Source organism: Periophthalmus magnuspinnatus, chromosome 4, assembly GCF_009829125.3.
Source record: "Periophthalmus magnuspinnatus isolate fPerMag1 chromosome 4, fPerMag1.2.pri, whole genome shotgun sequence".
Classification (NCBI taxonomy): Eukaryota; Metazoa; Chordata; class Actinopteri; order Gobiiformes; family Gobiidae; genus Periophthalmus; species Periophthalmus magnuspinnatus.
The window spans coordinates 22,005,300-22,023,607 of NC_047129.1; the positions used below are offsets into that span (position 1 = coordinate 22,005,300).

Here is an 18,308-nt window from a genome sequence, read left to right on the forward strand (position 1 = left end):
AACAGAAGTATGAACTCTTTAAAAAAAAAAAGGTTTTTTTTGTTTTTTTGTTAAAGCATCAAGTCCTCTCAAATCACTGGGGCCAAGTCCAAGTCAAGTCCCGAGTCATTGTCCCCACCACTGTTTCTCTGCATAAATTGTCCCTGCATGTTGCATTTTAGATGGAATTTTGTGAATTGATGACAGGGTTTTCTGTTTAGAACTACTTTGTGTATTTTTAATTATTTTCACAACTTTTCTTAACTACATTAGACCTGTTAATTAATCAATTACAAATGTAATGTGATTGTTGACAACTGAAATTGTTCATAGAAGATTTAAAGTGAAAAGAACAATTCAAAATCTGATCATTTTATGTCTGTGAATGGCTTCACAAGCATTCTCTTTATTTTGGTATAGTGTCACCTGCTCACCCACACTGATATGTTTAGCATCCTGAAATGGGTGAGAATTCAACTTGCTGCACAAGGATACTATAGTAAAGCCTAATCTAATAATACTTTCGACTTTTGTTTTTGTTCTGAGAGTGGCACTGCGTTCCACAAAGAAAGCAGCATTTTGACAGTTATTTAAGCATTAAATTCTACCAGTGATATTTGGGCTTTCACAAAAATAGTCCTTGAAAACAGGAGGCAGCGCTCCAGTGCATGCTCTCACCAGTGTATCTGAACCCATCAAATCATTCATTTCAGTGCATAAGAAGTTTCAAAACATTACACAAAAGATTACGTCCACAAGACAACCTCTTGTACACATTGTAAGCCTCCTTATAGGGTTGTGTAAGTCTAGTTTATTGTTGAGTAAACTCTGTTTTTAGAAATCTAAACTTTCAGGACAAATGTGCGTGTGGAAGGTCACAGACAAATTAAGATTCTCACCCCAGTGGCAATAAAAGCTTGTGTTTTTGTTGTTGTTTTTTTTTGCGCCATCTAGTGCACAATTTGGAAACGCACACAGATTACGCACACGGCACCTTTTGAAGTCACAGTAACTGGTTTATTGTAGTTCAGATTTTTTCTTAAAGGTAGATCCGAGGCCGGACTCTCAGTGTCACACGGAGTCAGAGCCTTACACCGCTGCTTCTCACGGACGCCCTCGGGCGCTGAAGGGTCAGTGAAGAGTCTCCAGTAACACCCCAGGCTCTGAGGCTTACTCCAAAAAGAGGAGCCCTTTAGCAGCTTCACATGTAGCTCTCCGCGTGCGCACACGTTCTCCTCCGGCCTGTCCTCCTCCCAGACGCTGAAACATGTCTTTTATGGGTAATCCATGAGACCGCACCATTCCAGGTATTCCCCTGTGCGTCCTGGGGACAGTTACGTCCGTGTGAGCTCCCCCTTGGTGGGCACTTTCACGGCCGTGGGTAGCTGTGAGATGATGTTGGCGCTGCACATGAGCTGTGTGATCACGTGACCGTCCCTCGTGAGGTCCGGGTAAAACAGATTGGTCTGAGGAGACGGTGGGGGGCTAGTGCGCGCTCCGCTGCGTCTCCTCTTTGACACAGTGCGCAAGCGGCGGAACAGAGACCTTCGCAGCAGGATGTAGATCCACGGGTCCAGAATGGGGTTAACGGAGGCGATGCGGATGGCGGCCAAGTCTGCGGCCGGATCAGGCCCGAGCATGGAGCAGTTGGCAAACACGCGCACCTGTTGAGAGACATGTGTCAGTATCAAGTCCACCGCGCAACCTCCGAGTTTAGACACGTGCATGTGGCTATTTTATTATTAAAAGCAGCGTATGTGAAGAGATAGATACCTGCAATTCTGGACGCACAAAACAAAAACAGCCACTATAGGAACATGCGTTGACTGTGCGCAAAACGTGCGTAAAATCATTTCAAAAAAGAACTCTAGCCTAATTTGGCAGAACATTTAATCATCCCTTACCACGAGTGGTGCAGAGCACGTGAGAACTACTGCAGAGGTAGTCACGAGCACGGCGATCATCTGCGTCTCTGCGGCGGAGGACAAGGCTCTCCAGCGCTCGCGGACACTGGCTCTGGTCACCGGGCGCGTTACGGTCCTTTTGCGCATGAGCAGCAAAGCCCCGCACACGGCCAGGTTCAGGAATATGGTCCCGAGGATAAGCAGGAGACTCGTGCCGCCGTACAGCACAGTGTACGCGCGCGTCACGGTGGCCCACGAGCGCCATTCAATAAAGCACCAGGTGTGCGAGAACTGCAGCTGGCTGCGCGCCATGCCCATGGCTGGGAGGCAACAAAAGAGAGCGTGACTCAGGTAGATGCCCAGGAGGACCCTTTGGGCAAAACTGCGGCCCACACGACACCGGCGGTACGTGAACGCGCAGCAGATAGCGGCGTATCGCTCCGCAGCCATGGCACAGATGACGCTGAGTCCAGCCAAACTGAAGAATAAAAGCAAAAAGGAGTGGAATGCGCACATGCGATCGTCCTGCAGCACGTGCGCGCCCAGGTACGTGGCTATGGTGATGGGGCTGGCCAGGCACGTGCCCAACAGGTCCGTTACCGCGAGCCCGCACACGAGCGTGTAGAAAGCGGAGGACTTTCGCTCCCGCTGTGACACCGACAGCGCAGCGATGGCCACGAGGTTCCCCACGGCGCCCACAGCGAACATGAGCACCGGCAGCAGTACGCGCCCCGCTCCGTGCAGAGAAGCCTTCACGCCCGTACTATTGGGCTCGAGCTCGTGCGTAAAGTTTGTAGTTCCTGATAAATACATGACACTCGCAAAGTCCCGCTGTGCCAAGGTCTGCGCACTGCACTTTTATGTGGGATTAGAAATATCCCGAGAGTTCCGGTAAAGCGGAGCCTTTCCGCAGAGAGCAGCTCTGGGACTGAGGTTTAGAGGAGCAATGTTTGTTTAATTTAGTCTACACTCCAAGTCTGAAGAGCTGCCGTCATCGCGCACTAGACAAAACCACACACCGGAGCAGCAGCAGCCGGAGGTCACCGGAGAGAGAGGGTCAGAAATACAGTTCAGATACAGTTCCCACGCGTCTGAGCCACAGCCTAACGGCCACTGTGAGAGTGGCTCTGACATCCACGTCTGACGTAACGTTACGTGCTGTTTGAGATGATCAGACGTTATACTAGAGTTTTACGCACAACCTGGCCTGAAATCTCCGGAAATTAACCTTTGAGTTGGCTCAGACTCAGGCTAACGTATCATACAACTATGGAATTTATCCGTCTCTCTATTTACTTTTTCATTAGACACATTAACTGTATTTGTATTCTGTGTTATTGCTGGCCAATGCGCCTAGAATAACGAAGAGCTCTGAATACTGTGTGTCACAACAGACTAAATAAGAGCGGTGTGGACCAGAAACAGATGGTGGGAGGTGTGAGGAACTCCTCTGGACATACTACTGCTGGGAAATGCCTGTGGACGTGGAGCTGTTTTTTCATACACACAGTGTCCATGAAGGCACCACAAGGTTAAGCCCAGATGACAGTAAAGTGCAGTTTGTGAACGTCAGCGAGACTCCTCTCATCCATCACAGCCTGTTTAGAGACCAGCTGTCCAGAGCCGCTCACACTTCTTCTGTCTGCCCATGGAGCCCTCAGAGGAGCCACAAGAGGGGCTCGCACCTCCTCAGTCTGCCCAAGGAAGTCACACAGTGGGGGGCCACACAGAGAGAATTTGCAGTGATGATAACCATTGGATTCTATAAGTGCCTACTATAAGTTCTACTTAGTGCTACAAAGGTCTAAGTGTTTTTTACACCATTTAACAGACACTGACCCAAGGGCACAATGGCCCATAACATTTCCAGAAGCAGCACTTGAACCTCTAAGCTTTGGCTTAGAGACGTAGTACTTTTGTCTCTATCATCTACCTCTGTGGGATACAGAGTACCATCAGCCTCAAGCTAAATGCAGGTGAAATTATCCCCCTTCAGTGAACTGGGCCACTCAAACCACCTGCCTCACACCAGATGGTTGTACTCTGAATAGAGTGCTACAATTTATCAGTCTGGATCGGCTCTTACTGAAAGGTATCAGGAAAATGCGGAACGTCATGATCAATATTTGAATTTGTTTGGTCAAAGTGTCACAACAGCAGAACAAGTTGAAAAGTTAAACTTTCGTTACATCCAGTTGAGAGAAGAACTTCTCTATCCAGAACTGCTCAAAGTGCTTCCCTCTGCACATTTTTCACAAACTAATTAGTGTGTATTTTCATTAAAAAGTTTGTCTGAGTTTGTTTGAGTGCTTCACCTTTGGCTTTGGCACAAGCCACGATGCTGCTCTGTGATTGGCCCATTCGCTGCTGAATGACTTTAAACCTTAAAGCAGGATTGTGAAGATGGACTCTTGTGAGTTTGTGAACTCACAAATATTACGAAAATCCATCTTGTGCAAGTTTATCTCTCAAACACAAATTTCAGAACCTGGAAACATCTGGTATACTGTTATAACATTTTGAAAACAAATTGAAAACAAACCTAAATCCTGTGTTGTCCTCTGTCATTAGATGTCGGATGGCTCACTTCAGCAGGAGCTTGGACAGTGAGCTCACCCACTTTAGTGCTTTGATGTTTGGGTTTGTGACATCACCAGATACCTCAAGTCTTCCAAAACACAAAGAGCTGGCACAGAGAAGACACAGAGCAGGCCGGGAATCACCAAGGAACACTTTTACACTGTTTCTGACTAACCAGACGGGACAGTACAGTGTGCACCAACACTGGAAGAACAGTTGTGTTGAAAGGGAACAGCTGTAATATTAGCTATGTGACAGCTATTAGCATACATACATCATGTGGTATATTTTTTATTTATACAGGGGCAGTGTTCAATAAACGCTGAGCAAAAGGAGAGATGCATTGTACCAGGTTATTGCAGAAAATGCTTATTTCTTCCTGTAGTCCCTGGCTGATGTAAAAGTTTGCAGAATCTAAAATTAGATGACGCATGACCATGTCACCATACATTATCACTAACATTTATTACACTATTTTCTGAACTGTGTAACAGCTTCTAAACATACATCTTCACTAGAATCATTCAGATAATTTCAGCCTTGGAATTGCCAATCTCTTCTACACAAAAGAAAACTGCAACTACATGACATCGAGAGGTGGAACAAAGCATTTTGAGCTTTGGAGATGTAGACAGATTAATAATGCAGAATTACTCAAACATGTGTGAAATAAAAAAAACCCCATAATTTTGTGTATGTTTTTTAAGAGCTAACAGCATTCTAACATGACTTATGGCTTATGGGCTGCAAGAATCTTAAAGTCAAGCACAAGGAGGGTTCAAATAGGGCCCTGGAGAGTTCGTGAGATTACTCAGACATGCATGGATGACATCTTAAATCTCTTCAGGTAAATTTTTGATCAGGGAACAATGTCCATTTTGCTAGTAAAGTACACAGTACAGTACAATGCTTTTACTTTTATACTTTCTTACTTTCCACAATTGTTCAGCACACAAAAGAAAAAAGAAAAGAAAGTACTACAATATAATGTTGAAAATCACATTCTTTGTCTAGGGCTAAATACTTAAATAAAGAGTGGTTTTATTATCATCGTGGTATGGGAATCAGAAATGAGTACCAATACCTATCTATTCCTTAGGAATTTTATATATATATATATATATATATATATATATATATATATATATATATATATATATATATATATATATATATATATATATATATATATATATATATATATATATATATATATATATATATATATATATATATATATACACACCCCCCCCCCCCCCCCCCACACACACACACACACACACATACATTTCTATGGGTGATAATGATGAGAAATCCCTCATACATTGTCCCACATATCTTGTTTTCTGGGGCTGTGTCAGACTATTGGTTTAAAACCAACAAACATGAAAAATTATTATTCCCATTAGATTGAATATCCATATGACCCAGAGTAATTAACTGGAATGTATTTGCTATAAATTAATACAAGTTTTGAAAGCTGATGATTTGTGGATGACCTTGTCTTCTGTGATACTCCTTTTCCTGGAAATGAAACTAAAGTGTCCCAGACCAATCCATGAGGTCTGGACCAGGACTGGGGCCAAGTACAGACTGTGTGAATGTGATGTGTTCAGGAAGATAGTGTAGCGACCATATGCCTGTGTCGCTTCGAGAGGAGTCCGGGTCCAGTACCTCGATCTGACGCGCTGTTATTTGGAAGAACTGAATAACTCACGAAGTGCGTTTTATGGTGTTTTAATCAGTTGGTTCCACAGTGTCTAAGCAGGTTACACATACAAAGATGGTAAGTTGTAGGCCTACAGAAACTGGTATGGTAACAAGCATAAAAATAAAGCGGTCAACGAAAAATACAGCTACCCGGCGTCTCCCCTCTCCACCTGTCAGACAGCAGGAAACCCGGTGCCTTTGTACCTCCCAGTACGTCACCCTTGCCCACGTGAACCCCGCCCCTTACGCATTGCCATAGCAACCAACACATCATATGGCTCCTACAGATAGTGTTCAGAAGTGCTTACTAATGGCATTCAAGGCTCACTTCTGTGAAGAGGGAGCAGTGCCATGGCAGCCCACAGTTTAATGTCCACCACAGACATGACCAACAACGGCTCTTTTAAGAGCCACCCACTAAACTATAAAGAGCTTTGTCTATGGTTATGATTCCATCCATCCATCCATTTTCTTCCGCTTATCCGGGGCCGGGTCGCGGGGGCAGCAGTCTAAGCAGGGACTCCCAGACTTCCCTCACCCCAGACACGTCCTCCAGCTCCTCCGGTGGGACCCCAAGGCGTTCCCAGGCCAGCCGAGAGACATAGACCCTCCAGCGTGTCCTGGGTCTTCCCCGGGGCCTCCTCCCGGTGGGACATGCCCAGAACACCTCCCTAGGGAGGCGTCCAGGAGGCATCCTGAGCAGATGGCCGAGCCACCTCAGCTGGTTCCTCTCAACGTGTAGGAGCAGCGGCTCTACTCCGAGCTCCTCCCGTGTGACCGAGCTCCTCACCCTATCCCTAAGGGTGCGCCCGGCCACTCTGCGGAGGAAGCCCATTTCAGCCGCTTGTATCCGCGATCTTGTCCTTTCGGTCATTACCCAAAGCTCATGACCATAGGTGAGGGTAGGAACGTAGATTGACCGGTAAATCGAGAGCTTTGCCTTCCGGCTCAGCTCCTTCTTTACCACAACGGACCGATACAGCGACCGCATCACTGCAGACGCTGCACCGATCCGCCTGTCAATCTCACGCTCCATCCTTCCCTCACTCGTGAACAAGACCCCGAGATACTTGAACTCCTCCACTTGGGGCAGAGACTCACCACCCACCCGGAGAGAGCAAACCACCTTTTTCCGGTCGAGAACCATGGCCTCGGATTTGGAGGAGCTGATTCTCATCCCAGCCGCTTCACACTCAGCTGCAAACCGCCCCAGTGCCTGCTGCAGGTCCTGGCTCGAAGAAGCCATCAGGACAACATCATCTGCAAACAGCAGAGATGAAATCCTGTGGTTCCCAAACCAGGCCCCCTCCGGCCCCTGGCTGCGCCTAGAAATTCTGTCCATAAATATAATGAACAGAACCGGTGACAAAGGGCAGCCCTGGCGGAGTCCAACATGCACTGGGAACAGGTCTGACTTACTGCCGGCAATGCGAACACAGCTCCTGCTCCGGTCATACAGGGACCGGACAGCCCTTAGCAAAGAGCCCCGGACCCCATACTCCCAGAGCACCCCCCAAAGGACACCACGAGGGACACGGTCGAATGCCTTCTCCAGATCCACAAAACACATGTGGACTGGTTGGGCATACTCCCATGAGCCCTCGAGGACCCGATGGAGAGTATAGAGCTGGTCCAGTGTTCCACGACCAGGACGAAAACCACACTGCTCCTCCTGAATCCGAGGTTCGACTATCGGTCGGATTCTCTTCTCCAGCACCCTGGAATAGACCTTACCGGGAAGGCTGAGGAGTGTGATTCCCCTGTAATTGGAACACACCCTCCGGTCCCCCTTCTTATACAGAGGGACCACCACCCCGGTCTGCCATTCCACAGGTACTGTCCCCGACCGCCACGCGATGTTGCAGAGACGTGTCAGCCAAGACAGTCCCACAACATCCAGAGACTTGAGGTACTCAGGACGGATCTCATCCCCCCCGGAGCCTTGCCACCGAGGAGCTTGCCAACCACCTCAGTGACTTCAGCCAGGGTGATGGACGAGTCCGCCCCTGGGTCCCCAGTTTCTGCTTCCTCCTCGGAAGACGTGACAGTGGGATTGAGGAGATCCTCAAAGTATTCCTTCCACCGCCCGACAACATCCCCAGTCGAGGTCAGCAACTCTCCACCCGCACTGTAAACAGTGTTGGTGAAGCACTGCTTTCCCCTCCTGAGGCGTCGGACGGTTTGCCAGAATCTCTTTGAGGCCGTCCGATAGTCCTCCTCCATGGCCTCCCCGAACTCCTCCCAACCCCGAGTTTTTGCCTCTGCGACTGCCCGAGCCGCAGCACGCTTGGCCTGCCGGTACTCATCAGCTGCCTCAGGAGTCCCACGAGCCAACAAGGCTCGATAGGACTCCTTCTTCAGCTTGACGGCATCCCTTACTTCCGGTGTCCACCACCGGGTTCGGGGATTGCCGCCGCGACAAGCACCACAGACCTTACGACCACAGCTACGAGCAGCCGCATCAACAATAGAGGTGGAGAACATGGCCCACTCGGAGTCCATGTCTCCAACCTCCCCCGGGATCAGGGAGAAGCTCTCCCGGAGGTGGGAGTTGAAGACCCCCCTGACAGAGGGCTCCGCCAGACGTTCCCAGCAGACCCTCACAATACGCTTGGGCCTGCCAGGTCTGTCCGGCTTCCTCCTCCGCCAGCGGATCCAACTCACCACCAGGTGGTGATCAGTTGACAGCTCAGCCCCTCTCTTCACCCGAGTGTCCAAGACACGCGGTCGGAGGTCAGATGACACGACAACAAAGTCGATCATCGACCTCCGACCTAGAGTGTCCTGGTGCCATGTGCACCGATGGACACCCTTGTGCTCGAACATGGTGTTTGTTATGGACAAGCTGTGACTAGCACAGAAGTCCAATAACAAAGCACCGCTCGGGTTCAGATCGGGGAGGCCGTTCCTCCCAATCACGCCCCTCCAAGTGTCACTGTCGTTACCCACATGGGCGTTGAAGTCCCCCAGGAGAACAACGGAGTCCCCGGTTGGTGCACTGTCTAGTACCCCTCCCAGGGACTCCAAGAAGGCCGGGTACTCTGCACTGCTGTTTGGCCCGTAGGCCGACACAACAGTGAGAGACCTGTCCCCGACCCGAAGGCGCAGGGACGCGACCCTCTCGTTCACCGGAGTGAACCCCAACACGCAGCGGCTGAGCTGTGGGGCAATGAGCAAGCCCACACCAGCTCGCCGCCGCTCCCCGCGGGCAACGCCAGAGAAATGGAGAGTCCAACCCCTCTCAAGAAGTTGGGTTCCAGAGCCCAAGCTGTGCGTGGAGGTGAGGCCGCCTATATCTAGCCGGTAACGCTCAACCTCCCGCACAAGCTCAGGCTCCTTCCCCCCCAGCGAGGTGACATTCCATGTCCCCAGAGCTAGTCTCCATGTCCGGAGATCCGGTCGTCGAGGTCCCCGCCTTCGACTGCTACCCGGATCTCTCCGCACCCGCCCCTCATGGCTCCTCCCGCAGGTGGTGGGTCCACGGGAGGACGGCCCCACGTCGTTTCTTCGGGCTGGGCCCGACCGGGCCCCGTGGGGAAAGGCCCGGCCACCAGGCGCTCGCTGCCGAGCACCCACCCCAGGCCTGGCTCCAGGGTGGGGCCCCGGCAACGCCAGTCCGGGCGACGTAACTGGCCTTGTTCTTTTCTTCTTCATGTGAGGCTTCTGAACCGCTCTTAGTCAGACCCGTCTCCCAGGACCTGTTTGCCATGGGTGACCCTACCAGGGGCATGAAGCCCCCGACAACATAGCTCCCAGGATCATTCGGGTGCTCAAACCCCTCCACCACGTTAAGGTGGCGGTTCGGGGAGGGGTGGTTATGATTCATTATATTTATTTCCTTTACAAATATTATACTACCAACATTTAAAGATTGTATATTCTTGTTTGCAGGTATGAGCTGCCAGGACTGCGCTGCTGACTGTGGCTTCACATTTATCACAATATGTACATTCAAGATTGACCCTAATTACCAGGTTACACAGGGAAATTAATAGATACAGATTTACTTAACTCTTGTCTATGCTTTTTTGATGTTTTATTTATGGTCTTCAATTGGTAAATGAAGTAAACTTTTAGATATATAAATATGGATACATTTTGTTCACAACTACTGATATTACCCCTTACAAGCTAGTAGACAAATGGTGCATGATGTATAAAAAACAAACAAATCAAATTACAATATTTTACTTAAAAATTACACAATGTATAACAATTATTAACAAATAAAAATAAACTATTTACATATTTATTATAAAAAGGACCTTGTCTGGAGGAGGGGTGGTGGAAGTGAGAGAACAAATGCAGGACAGGAGAAAGGAGGCTGTTTCCTCCACTGTAGAAGGTGCCACCTCAGTCTACACAGTAGGCTCCAAATGTTCCAAATTTAAATAAACTGTACTGTTTTCATATAATAATTTATGAATATTGAATTTTAGATATTCCTTCAAATGAGGTGGCACCTTCTGCAGGAGAGGAAGCAACGACAAAAGAAAGTGCTCATCCTCAGACTGAGCAGGAGGAGGTCAGTCCCGGAGTGCTGCCAGTAGCTTTCTATCGAAGCTGGAGGGTGACGGCTCCAGGGACCTCTTCTTCGCTCTTGTCTTTGTTGGGCCTGCAAAACAAAATGTGGAATGATGTAGAGCATAAGTTAAAAACAATCAGTACATATGTACATTTAATGGAAAATTGAAGACTGAAGTTGCAAATTCAAATTCACAACAACCTCATACAATGTTATAAAGCCTGAGTACAACGTAATGCCTTCACACACCTGTGGGTGCAGCAGAAGGGCCAGCCTGCCCTGAAGCAGCAGCAGACAGATGTAGAAGGTGGGAGTCCTCTTGCTGGTGATTCTCAACAGGTTCTGTCATGATAATAAAGAAATATTCCACAGCAGTTATATTTTTGCTTTGTATATTTTACTGTACACTGAATTATCATTACTCAATTCCTACTTATTATTACAACATAGCACAGAGAACAAAGCAGACAGGTTGTATGTACATCGTTTTCTGTACTCAACACACCTCTTGCATCTGACAGCCCTGCTCCTCCTGTTCCTGCTTCTTCAGGCTCTTCAGGACGGTTCCCCGTGGCCTGCATCTCCTCGACCATCCTCGGCATGTTCCCGCTCATCTCACGAGGGGAAATGAAGGGGTCGAGGAATGTCAGGAGCCCAGAAAACCGCCACTTTTTGGCTGACCCTGCTGTTGACCCACTCCTCTTTTCTTTCTCCTTTATATAGGTGTCCCTCAGACTCTTCCACCGCTTCTTGCACATGTCCACTGAATAAATACATTAACTCATCATCTACAAACAAGCGGCAACGACAACTTAATGATGCTAGCACGGGCTAGCGTAAAGGCGGGCAAATATTTTAGCGCTCCAAAGATGTAATAACTTACCAGACACACCGAGCTCCTCACTTATCGTCTCCCGGTCTTTATAATCCGCCAGCGTCACATAATAAAGCAGTGGACGCTGGCAAACGGCAACAACAAGGCTGTCCTCCATTGTCGGTGTGGCCCTGTGTCATGACCTCTCGACGTCACTGGTCTCTGCGTGGTCTCTGATTGGTTGACGCTGTGCGTCGAACGCCTGGACGCTGACCAGTGACGTCGACAGGTTATTCGGAACACCGGGAGCCACACCAACAATGGACGACAGACTAGTTGTTGCCGTTTGCCGGCGTCCATTGCTTTATAATGTGACGCTGGTAGACTACAAAGACCGGCAGAAAAAGGACCTTGCCTGGAGGACGATAAGTGAGGAGCTCCGTGTGTCTGGTAAGTTATCACAGCTTTAGAGTGGTAAAATATTTGCCCGCCTTTACGCTAGCCTGTGCAGCATCATTCAGTTGCCGTTGGCACATGTTTATAGCTGATGAGTTTATGTATTTTTTCAGTGGACATATGCAAGAAGTGGTGGAAGAGTCTGAGGGACACCTATATGAAGGAGAAAGAAAAGAGGAGTGGGTCAGCAGCAGGGTCAGGCAAAAAGTGGCGGTTTTCTGGGGTCCTGACATTCCTCGACCCCTTCATTTCCCATCGTGAGATGAGTGGGAACATGCCGAGGATGGTCGAGGAGATGCAGGCCACAGGGAACCGTCCTGAAGAACTTCAAGAGCCTGAAGAAGTAGCAGCAGGGCCGTCACATGCAGGAGGTGTGTTGAGTACAGTCAAAGACATTGGAAAATGATGTACATACAACCTGTCTGTTTTGTTGTCTATGCTATGTTGTTATAATAAGAGTAGGAATTGAGTAATGATAATTCAGCTGTGGTTTATTTGTTTATTATTATCATCATGACAGACCCAGTTGAGAGTAACCTGTGAGAGGACTCCCACCTCCTACACCTGATGGCTGCTGCTGTTTCTTCAGAGCAGGCTGGCCCTTCTGCTGCACCCAGAGGTGTGGACACGCCGCGCCAACGCCAGATTCGCGCCGCAAAAAAGCAGGATGCTCGAGACGCGCGTCCAAAACTGGATGCCCCTGAGGTGAGATCATGGAGCCCCAGTCCGAGGGAGACTGACAGTCATGTTTAGCTTCTTTCATTTTCTAATAATTGCTCCAACAGTGGATCTTTTTTCACCAAGCTGCTTGGCAATTGCCCCGTAGCCTTTTCCAGCCTTGTGGAAGTCTACAATTTTGTCTCTTGTGCATTTTGACAGTTCTTTGGTCTTGGCCATGTTAGTAGTTGGAGTCTTACTGATTGTATGGGGTAGACAGGTGTCTTTATGCAGCTAACGACCTCAAACAGGTGCTTCTAATTTAGGATAATAAGTAGGAGGTGGACTTTTTAAAGGTGGACTAACAGGTCTTTGAGGGTCAGAATTCTAGCTGATAGACAGGTGTTTGAATACTTATTTGCAGCAGTATCATACAAATAAATTATTTTAAAAAATCATACAATGTGATTTCCAGATTTTTTTTAGATTATGTCTCTCACAGTGGACGAGCACCTAAGATGAAAATTTCAGACCCCTCTATGATTTCTGAGAACTTGCAAAATCACAGGGTGTTCAAATACTTATTTGCCTCACTGTACATCGGCTAATGCTCTTTGGAAATCCTCTTTGAGTTTGGTGAAAAGCACTATATAAAATGTACATATGTATTATTATTTTAAACTAGACCAAAACTAAAAAGACTTAAAGTGGACCTATTCTGCAAAATCATCTTTTCAGAGCTTTTAACCATATTATAGTTGTTTTTCCTCACCATTTACTCACAAGTTGTTTTTGGAGTGATTCGTGCATGTTTGAGTAATCTTTAATTGCTTATTTTCAAGATGTGTAAGGTATTTTCTAGCAGTGCAGCACTACATCAACCTGTTATCTTGATTTACTAACGCTCAGGTAAATAACACATGAACAACAGGGGGTGCAGATCCTTGAACTCATACACACACACACTTTTCCTATCCTTTCCTGAGAGTCCGTTGCTTCATTGTTCACTTTACCTGTGTGGAACTCATTAAACCCCTCTGACTTTATGTTTCAGACTCTTGGTCCTCTTTGACTCTTACACCAGAAACAAACATTCTTACAGATCCCATATTGCCCCTGTTTTCACCGCCACTGGTTCACGCCCACTACTCACTACTTGCTTCCTCCTCCAATTGTATTTTCCTCACTCAGTGATATGTGTATGATTTGGCAGCATCGTGTAGTCATTTTGGTACAAATGAAAAAAAATCTATGGCTTACTAACTGGCATGATCTGCATCTATCCATAGTGGATGCTGGCAGCTACGTGGCTCTTTGGTGTGATGACGGTTTAAACCAACATCTGGTTTCATTGGGCACCTCAGTTTTCTAACCTGGAAGTCAGCAGACTTGTTTCTATTATTAAGTTGTTAAAGCTCAATATTGTGAATGAAAATGTATGACATAATGATCCACGGGTGTCATAGATTATAACTATATAGCAGAAACAAGCTCAATATGTCTACTTCAACTGAATTTGACTAAAACTATAAATCATTTGACATTTCATGTCAAAATTAACTTATGGTATGTGTTTCCCCTTTAAGGCCAAAAAGCACAAAGTCAAACACATTCATACAGACAAGGTGAGCAAAGTGTCTTGCTCAAGGGCACAACATTTGTTAAAATCAGGATTAATTCATTTAAAGGTGTGCTGTATTTTTTCTGGTGAGGTGTTTCTTTATAAAGGGATGGTTTTGCTCTGCCTGGAAACATGGCATTAAACTTTACTGCTATTAGGCCAAGTTAGAGGTCAGATCTGTGAAGAGGCGACCCCACTCACAGTAAGCATGCATGTCTTTTGAGGTATGTTGGAGTTATTAAAACACCTGTAATTTAAGATGATTAATACTATAACATATCTATGGAAACAAACAGGTAGTCAGAGCCTCCACCAGAAAAGTCCTCTGAGTTTCCATGGCAGTAAAGCAGATGTGTTGTGTATGTGACACAATGATGAGAGCAGAGTGTGAACAAAGAAGCAGAAATGTAAATAAAGCTCATACACTGCATACAGACTGTCCTTGTTGGGGCATGTTTATGATATTAAAGCTCCGCACTGGCACTGGACCACACAGTCACATGTAGAAAGATGGGCCCTGTTGACGCAGCCTGAGACGCTGTGCTATATTTAAATGTACACTATCCAACCTTTCAGGTGGAGGGTACACTATGTTTGTCTCGATAAAGTTGTTATTGCTGGAATCCAGTCATGCAGTCCAGCATTAAACTAATCTACCAGATGATCACTGCATCTGGCCAAGTTATGGGTCAGAACTTTGGAGAGGCAAGCCCACTTGCAGTAAGAACGCAGTGTTTTTAAGCAACCTGTGATTTAGTAAATGCAAGATACATTTAATGCCATAAAGCATTTAACAAACCAATGACATCTTCAGGGACACGAGGAGGTGAGGGGCCCTTCTCCTAAAAAGTACATAGTGACCCTTTAATCTTAATTATATCATATTAAGGTGTTTGTCTTTAATAACATCAGGTGGGTAGTACTCAGTACAATTCTACTTTTCTAGGTTACTTTGAGCAATAGTTGTGTTTAGAATTTGTGGGGGTTTTTCTCTTTCTTTGGAAATACCACTCTCTGCACATTGTTACATGTGTTTGGATTACAGTAACACTCAATGATAAATCAGATTGTATGTCTAAACTTATTCAGGACATTCTAATAATGGTTTCTCAACATATTTTTTACTCGGTTGAGTAATTCTTTGGATCACTAGTTTATACTTTTCCTGAGAAATATTGTTTAAAAGTAATTATTCTCTTACCTGAGAACACCATTTGGTTACTCCTATTTTGAACTACATTCAACTACAGATCATTTTGCAAATAGGTGAATATGATTTTTTGCGTTAATTTGGCTTTTATTCCTAACTCAAAGGGTGTAAAGTTTGGGAGAGTCCTCTGGCCCAGACTTAGCTTCAGCACCAGGGCAACACTTTTGGAGCTGTGATGTCAACACTGCACCAGAGAGAGAGAGCTGAGACTGAGTAGGTTATCAAACTCATCTGTCTTACATTTATGGTTTATCTATCCGCTTGTCTCCGTAGAGATAGATAAGTTAATGCCATACTATGGAACATTCCAGACAAAGCAATGTGGTGGGTGGCTGAGTGGCTAGCACTCATGGTTCACAAGAATCCAGGTTCCATGCCGAGGTCACCAGGGCCTTTCTCTGCAGAGTTTGCATGTTCTACCTGTGTCTGGGTGGGTTTCCTCAGGGTACTCTGGTTACTCCCAACAAACATGCAGAATAAGGCAAATCCTCCTGCTAAGGTAGGAGGATTTGTCTTATTCTGGTCCTGACCAGGCCTAGCAAGAAGATCATGGAGATGAGTCCTCGAGCGATGCACTGTGGTGCTTAGTGCTGCTGAGGAGATGCCCCGTGGCAGTGAAGGTGTAAAGTGTTAACTTTAACTCTGGGTCAGAAGTCAAAGTGCTAATTAGCTCCAGTGGTTGACATATAACCTCCCATGTTGTGTGCTCTCTGTTCGTGCTACCACTGAACCATATATTCATATGGACAAAAAATATAATTATACTGATTTTTTAAGCAAAAACAGTCATTTAAACTCACATACTAGAGGAATGGTGACCTATTACACAATATGAATGAAAGTGAATGAATGTTTCTCTCATGATGAATGTTTCTTTTCTTTGTTTCTCCATGTCGAAGGAGCAGGACTGGTCTCTGGCTCAGATCCATGTTGGAGGAGCAGGACTGGTCTCTGGCTCAGATCCATGTTGGAGGAGCAGATCTGACAGAGGAGTGAGAAGGCACACTCCCTTATCACCACTCACACTGTCAGTTTAACACACAGTTACATACAAGATAGAGCTTTGTGCTGTTCCTATGCTAAGGGGAACAGTGAAGGTAGGAACTAATTTAATGAATAATAATTTCCTCTGTTTGAGTTAAATGGCCTTTTGTGCCAAATTAAAATGTGTGTATAAAATGTATTTTGTATATTCTTGATCAAGAGAAATTTAAAAATCACAGCATGTCACAGTCACAAATATAAAATATGTGTGTGAGTTCTTGACTCGAGAATACAAATTTAGTTTTTGTACTTGAGGTTTTCCTCCTTAGAATACGAATCGCAGCTGTTCATATGACGTCACCACAACATTATGGCTTACACTTGTAATGCCTCTCAAAGCACTACACTATAGTCATTATTCATTCACTTCCACACTTAGTGATGGTAAGCTACTAGTGTAGCCACAGCTGCCCTGGGGCAGACTGACGGAAGCGAAGCTGCCAATCTGCGCCATCGGCCCCTCCGACCACCACCTATCATTCGTGCACACACCACTTTCATACTAGGCAATGTGGGTGAAGTGTCTTGCCTAGTGTCCAACCTTTGGGTTGGGGGACCAACACTCTAACCGCTGAGCCACTGTTGCAGAAAATGGATTGGGCTGACTCTAGCTTGAGAAAAACGCCATCACTTTGCTCACTTTTGCCATATATTAAAGTATTTATTGTGGATGCTTTCTACAACATTGAAGTTATAGAATTAAACTTTTTTTTTTTTTAATCATTTTAGCTGTAAGTACTGCAATGCTGTATTACATAGCCTACTTCTACTGATGAATATGTTACTATGTTTAGCTCACTAGGAAAGCAAAAGAAAAATGTAATTCTGTCAACTGAACAAAAGTTTCACCACTCATCCAAGCGGCTTATTGGGCATCTATACTCTAAAACTTTTGTCCACTGGACAAAATTTCTTTTGATATGGATCATACATTGGTGATTGAGGGTTTACTCAGGCCACACACGCCTCTCACTATGTAAGGTTTTGAACTATGGTACCATGGACCGGGTTTCAAACCTAGACAAGTAGTTGCATTTCTTTCTTTTTTTTCTCTAAAATGTACCTTAATACATTATTAACGGTCCATGTACATCATGGCCATTTGTTTTTCTTTAAGTAAGCCATAATAATTTGCTTTTTGCCTGTTTTCCTCGTAGAGCAGCCTTTAAGTGCCCAGTGGTCTATAGGGTCCTGGGCCCATCACCTCCTGAGTGATGGGCCCAAAGCTGAAGTCAGGCCAGAGGATCTGGGCAGTGTGAGATCGTGGATATGCTGTCTGCCGTGCCCTTTTTGAGCAGAGGCAGAGCAGAAAACACTGTTAGAGGCTATTAACAGAAATCCACACTAGCTCACTGCCTCAATGGGGCTGCGGACTAGATGGATCTTGGCTGAGTCCGGTGAGCAGTTCATGCAGTAGCTGCTGCTGCTACGCTGCTGGCTCGCTACAAATAAAATAGCGGTAAAGTGGGATTTGTGTGGATATTTATTTTTTACTACAACATTCATGAGTTGATGAGCAAATTGAGCTTGAGCCGGGGCTGTGCTTTATTGTACACTGGGCTTCTCCTGGTTCAGTCTAGGTTAGACCTTGTTTAGTCCAGGTTTAGTGCTGGTTTAGAGGTGATTCCATCTCGGGATAGTCATAAGTTGTTTCCAACTACACACTGATGCGGCACACCATGCATATCCTTGCATACCCGGTCCACTCCAGGGTATGGACCGGCTAGACTGTGCACCCTATTTGGTACTGATGCTTGAAAGTGTACACTGAATGCTTGTCCCCAAATACCTGTGAATTCCTCCGGTCA

At 46.2% G+C, this 18,308-nt stretch overlaps 1 protein-coding gene across 1 annotated transcript; it reads right to left on the reverse strand.

The window, feature by feature from the left end:
* Positions 1-690: 690 nt before the first annotated feature.
* LOC117369876 (prostaglandin E2 receptor EP4 subtype-like) lies at positions 691-2,799 on the reverse strand. The gene is made up of 2 exons (XM_033965221.2): positions 1,884-2,799; positions 691-1,643 (listed from the first exon to the last, which is right to left on the reverse strand). Exons 1-2 carry the CDS (start codon positions 2,694-2,696, stop codon positions 1,314-1,316), a joined length of 1,143 nt encoding a protein of 380 aa, XP_033821112.2. The 5' UTR covers positions 2,697-2,799; the 3' UTR covers positions 691-1,313.
* Positions 2,800-18,308: the final 15,509 nt, after the last annotated feature.

Coding starts and splice junctions, on each gene's coding strand:
- LOC117369876 (XM_033965221.2), bottom strand. CDS start 2,696: ATGTATTTATCAGGAACTACAAACTTTACGCACGAGCTCGAGCCCAAT. Junction 1,644..1,883: donor CGTGCTCTGCACCACTCGTG/GTAAGGGATGAT, acceptor GTCTCTCAACAG/GTGCGCGTGTTTGCCAACTG.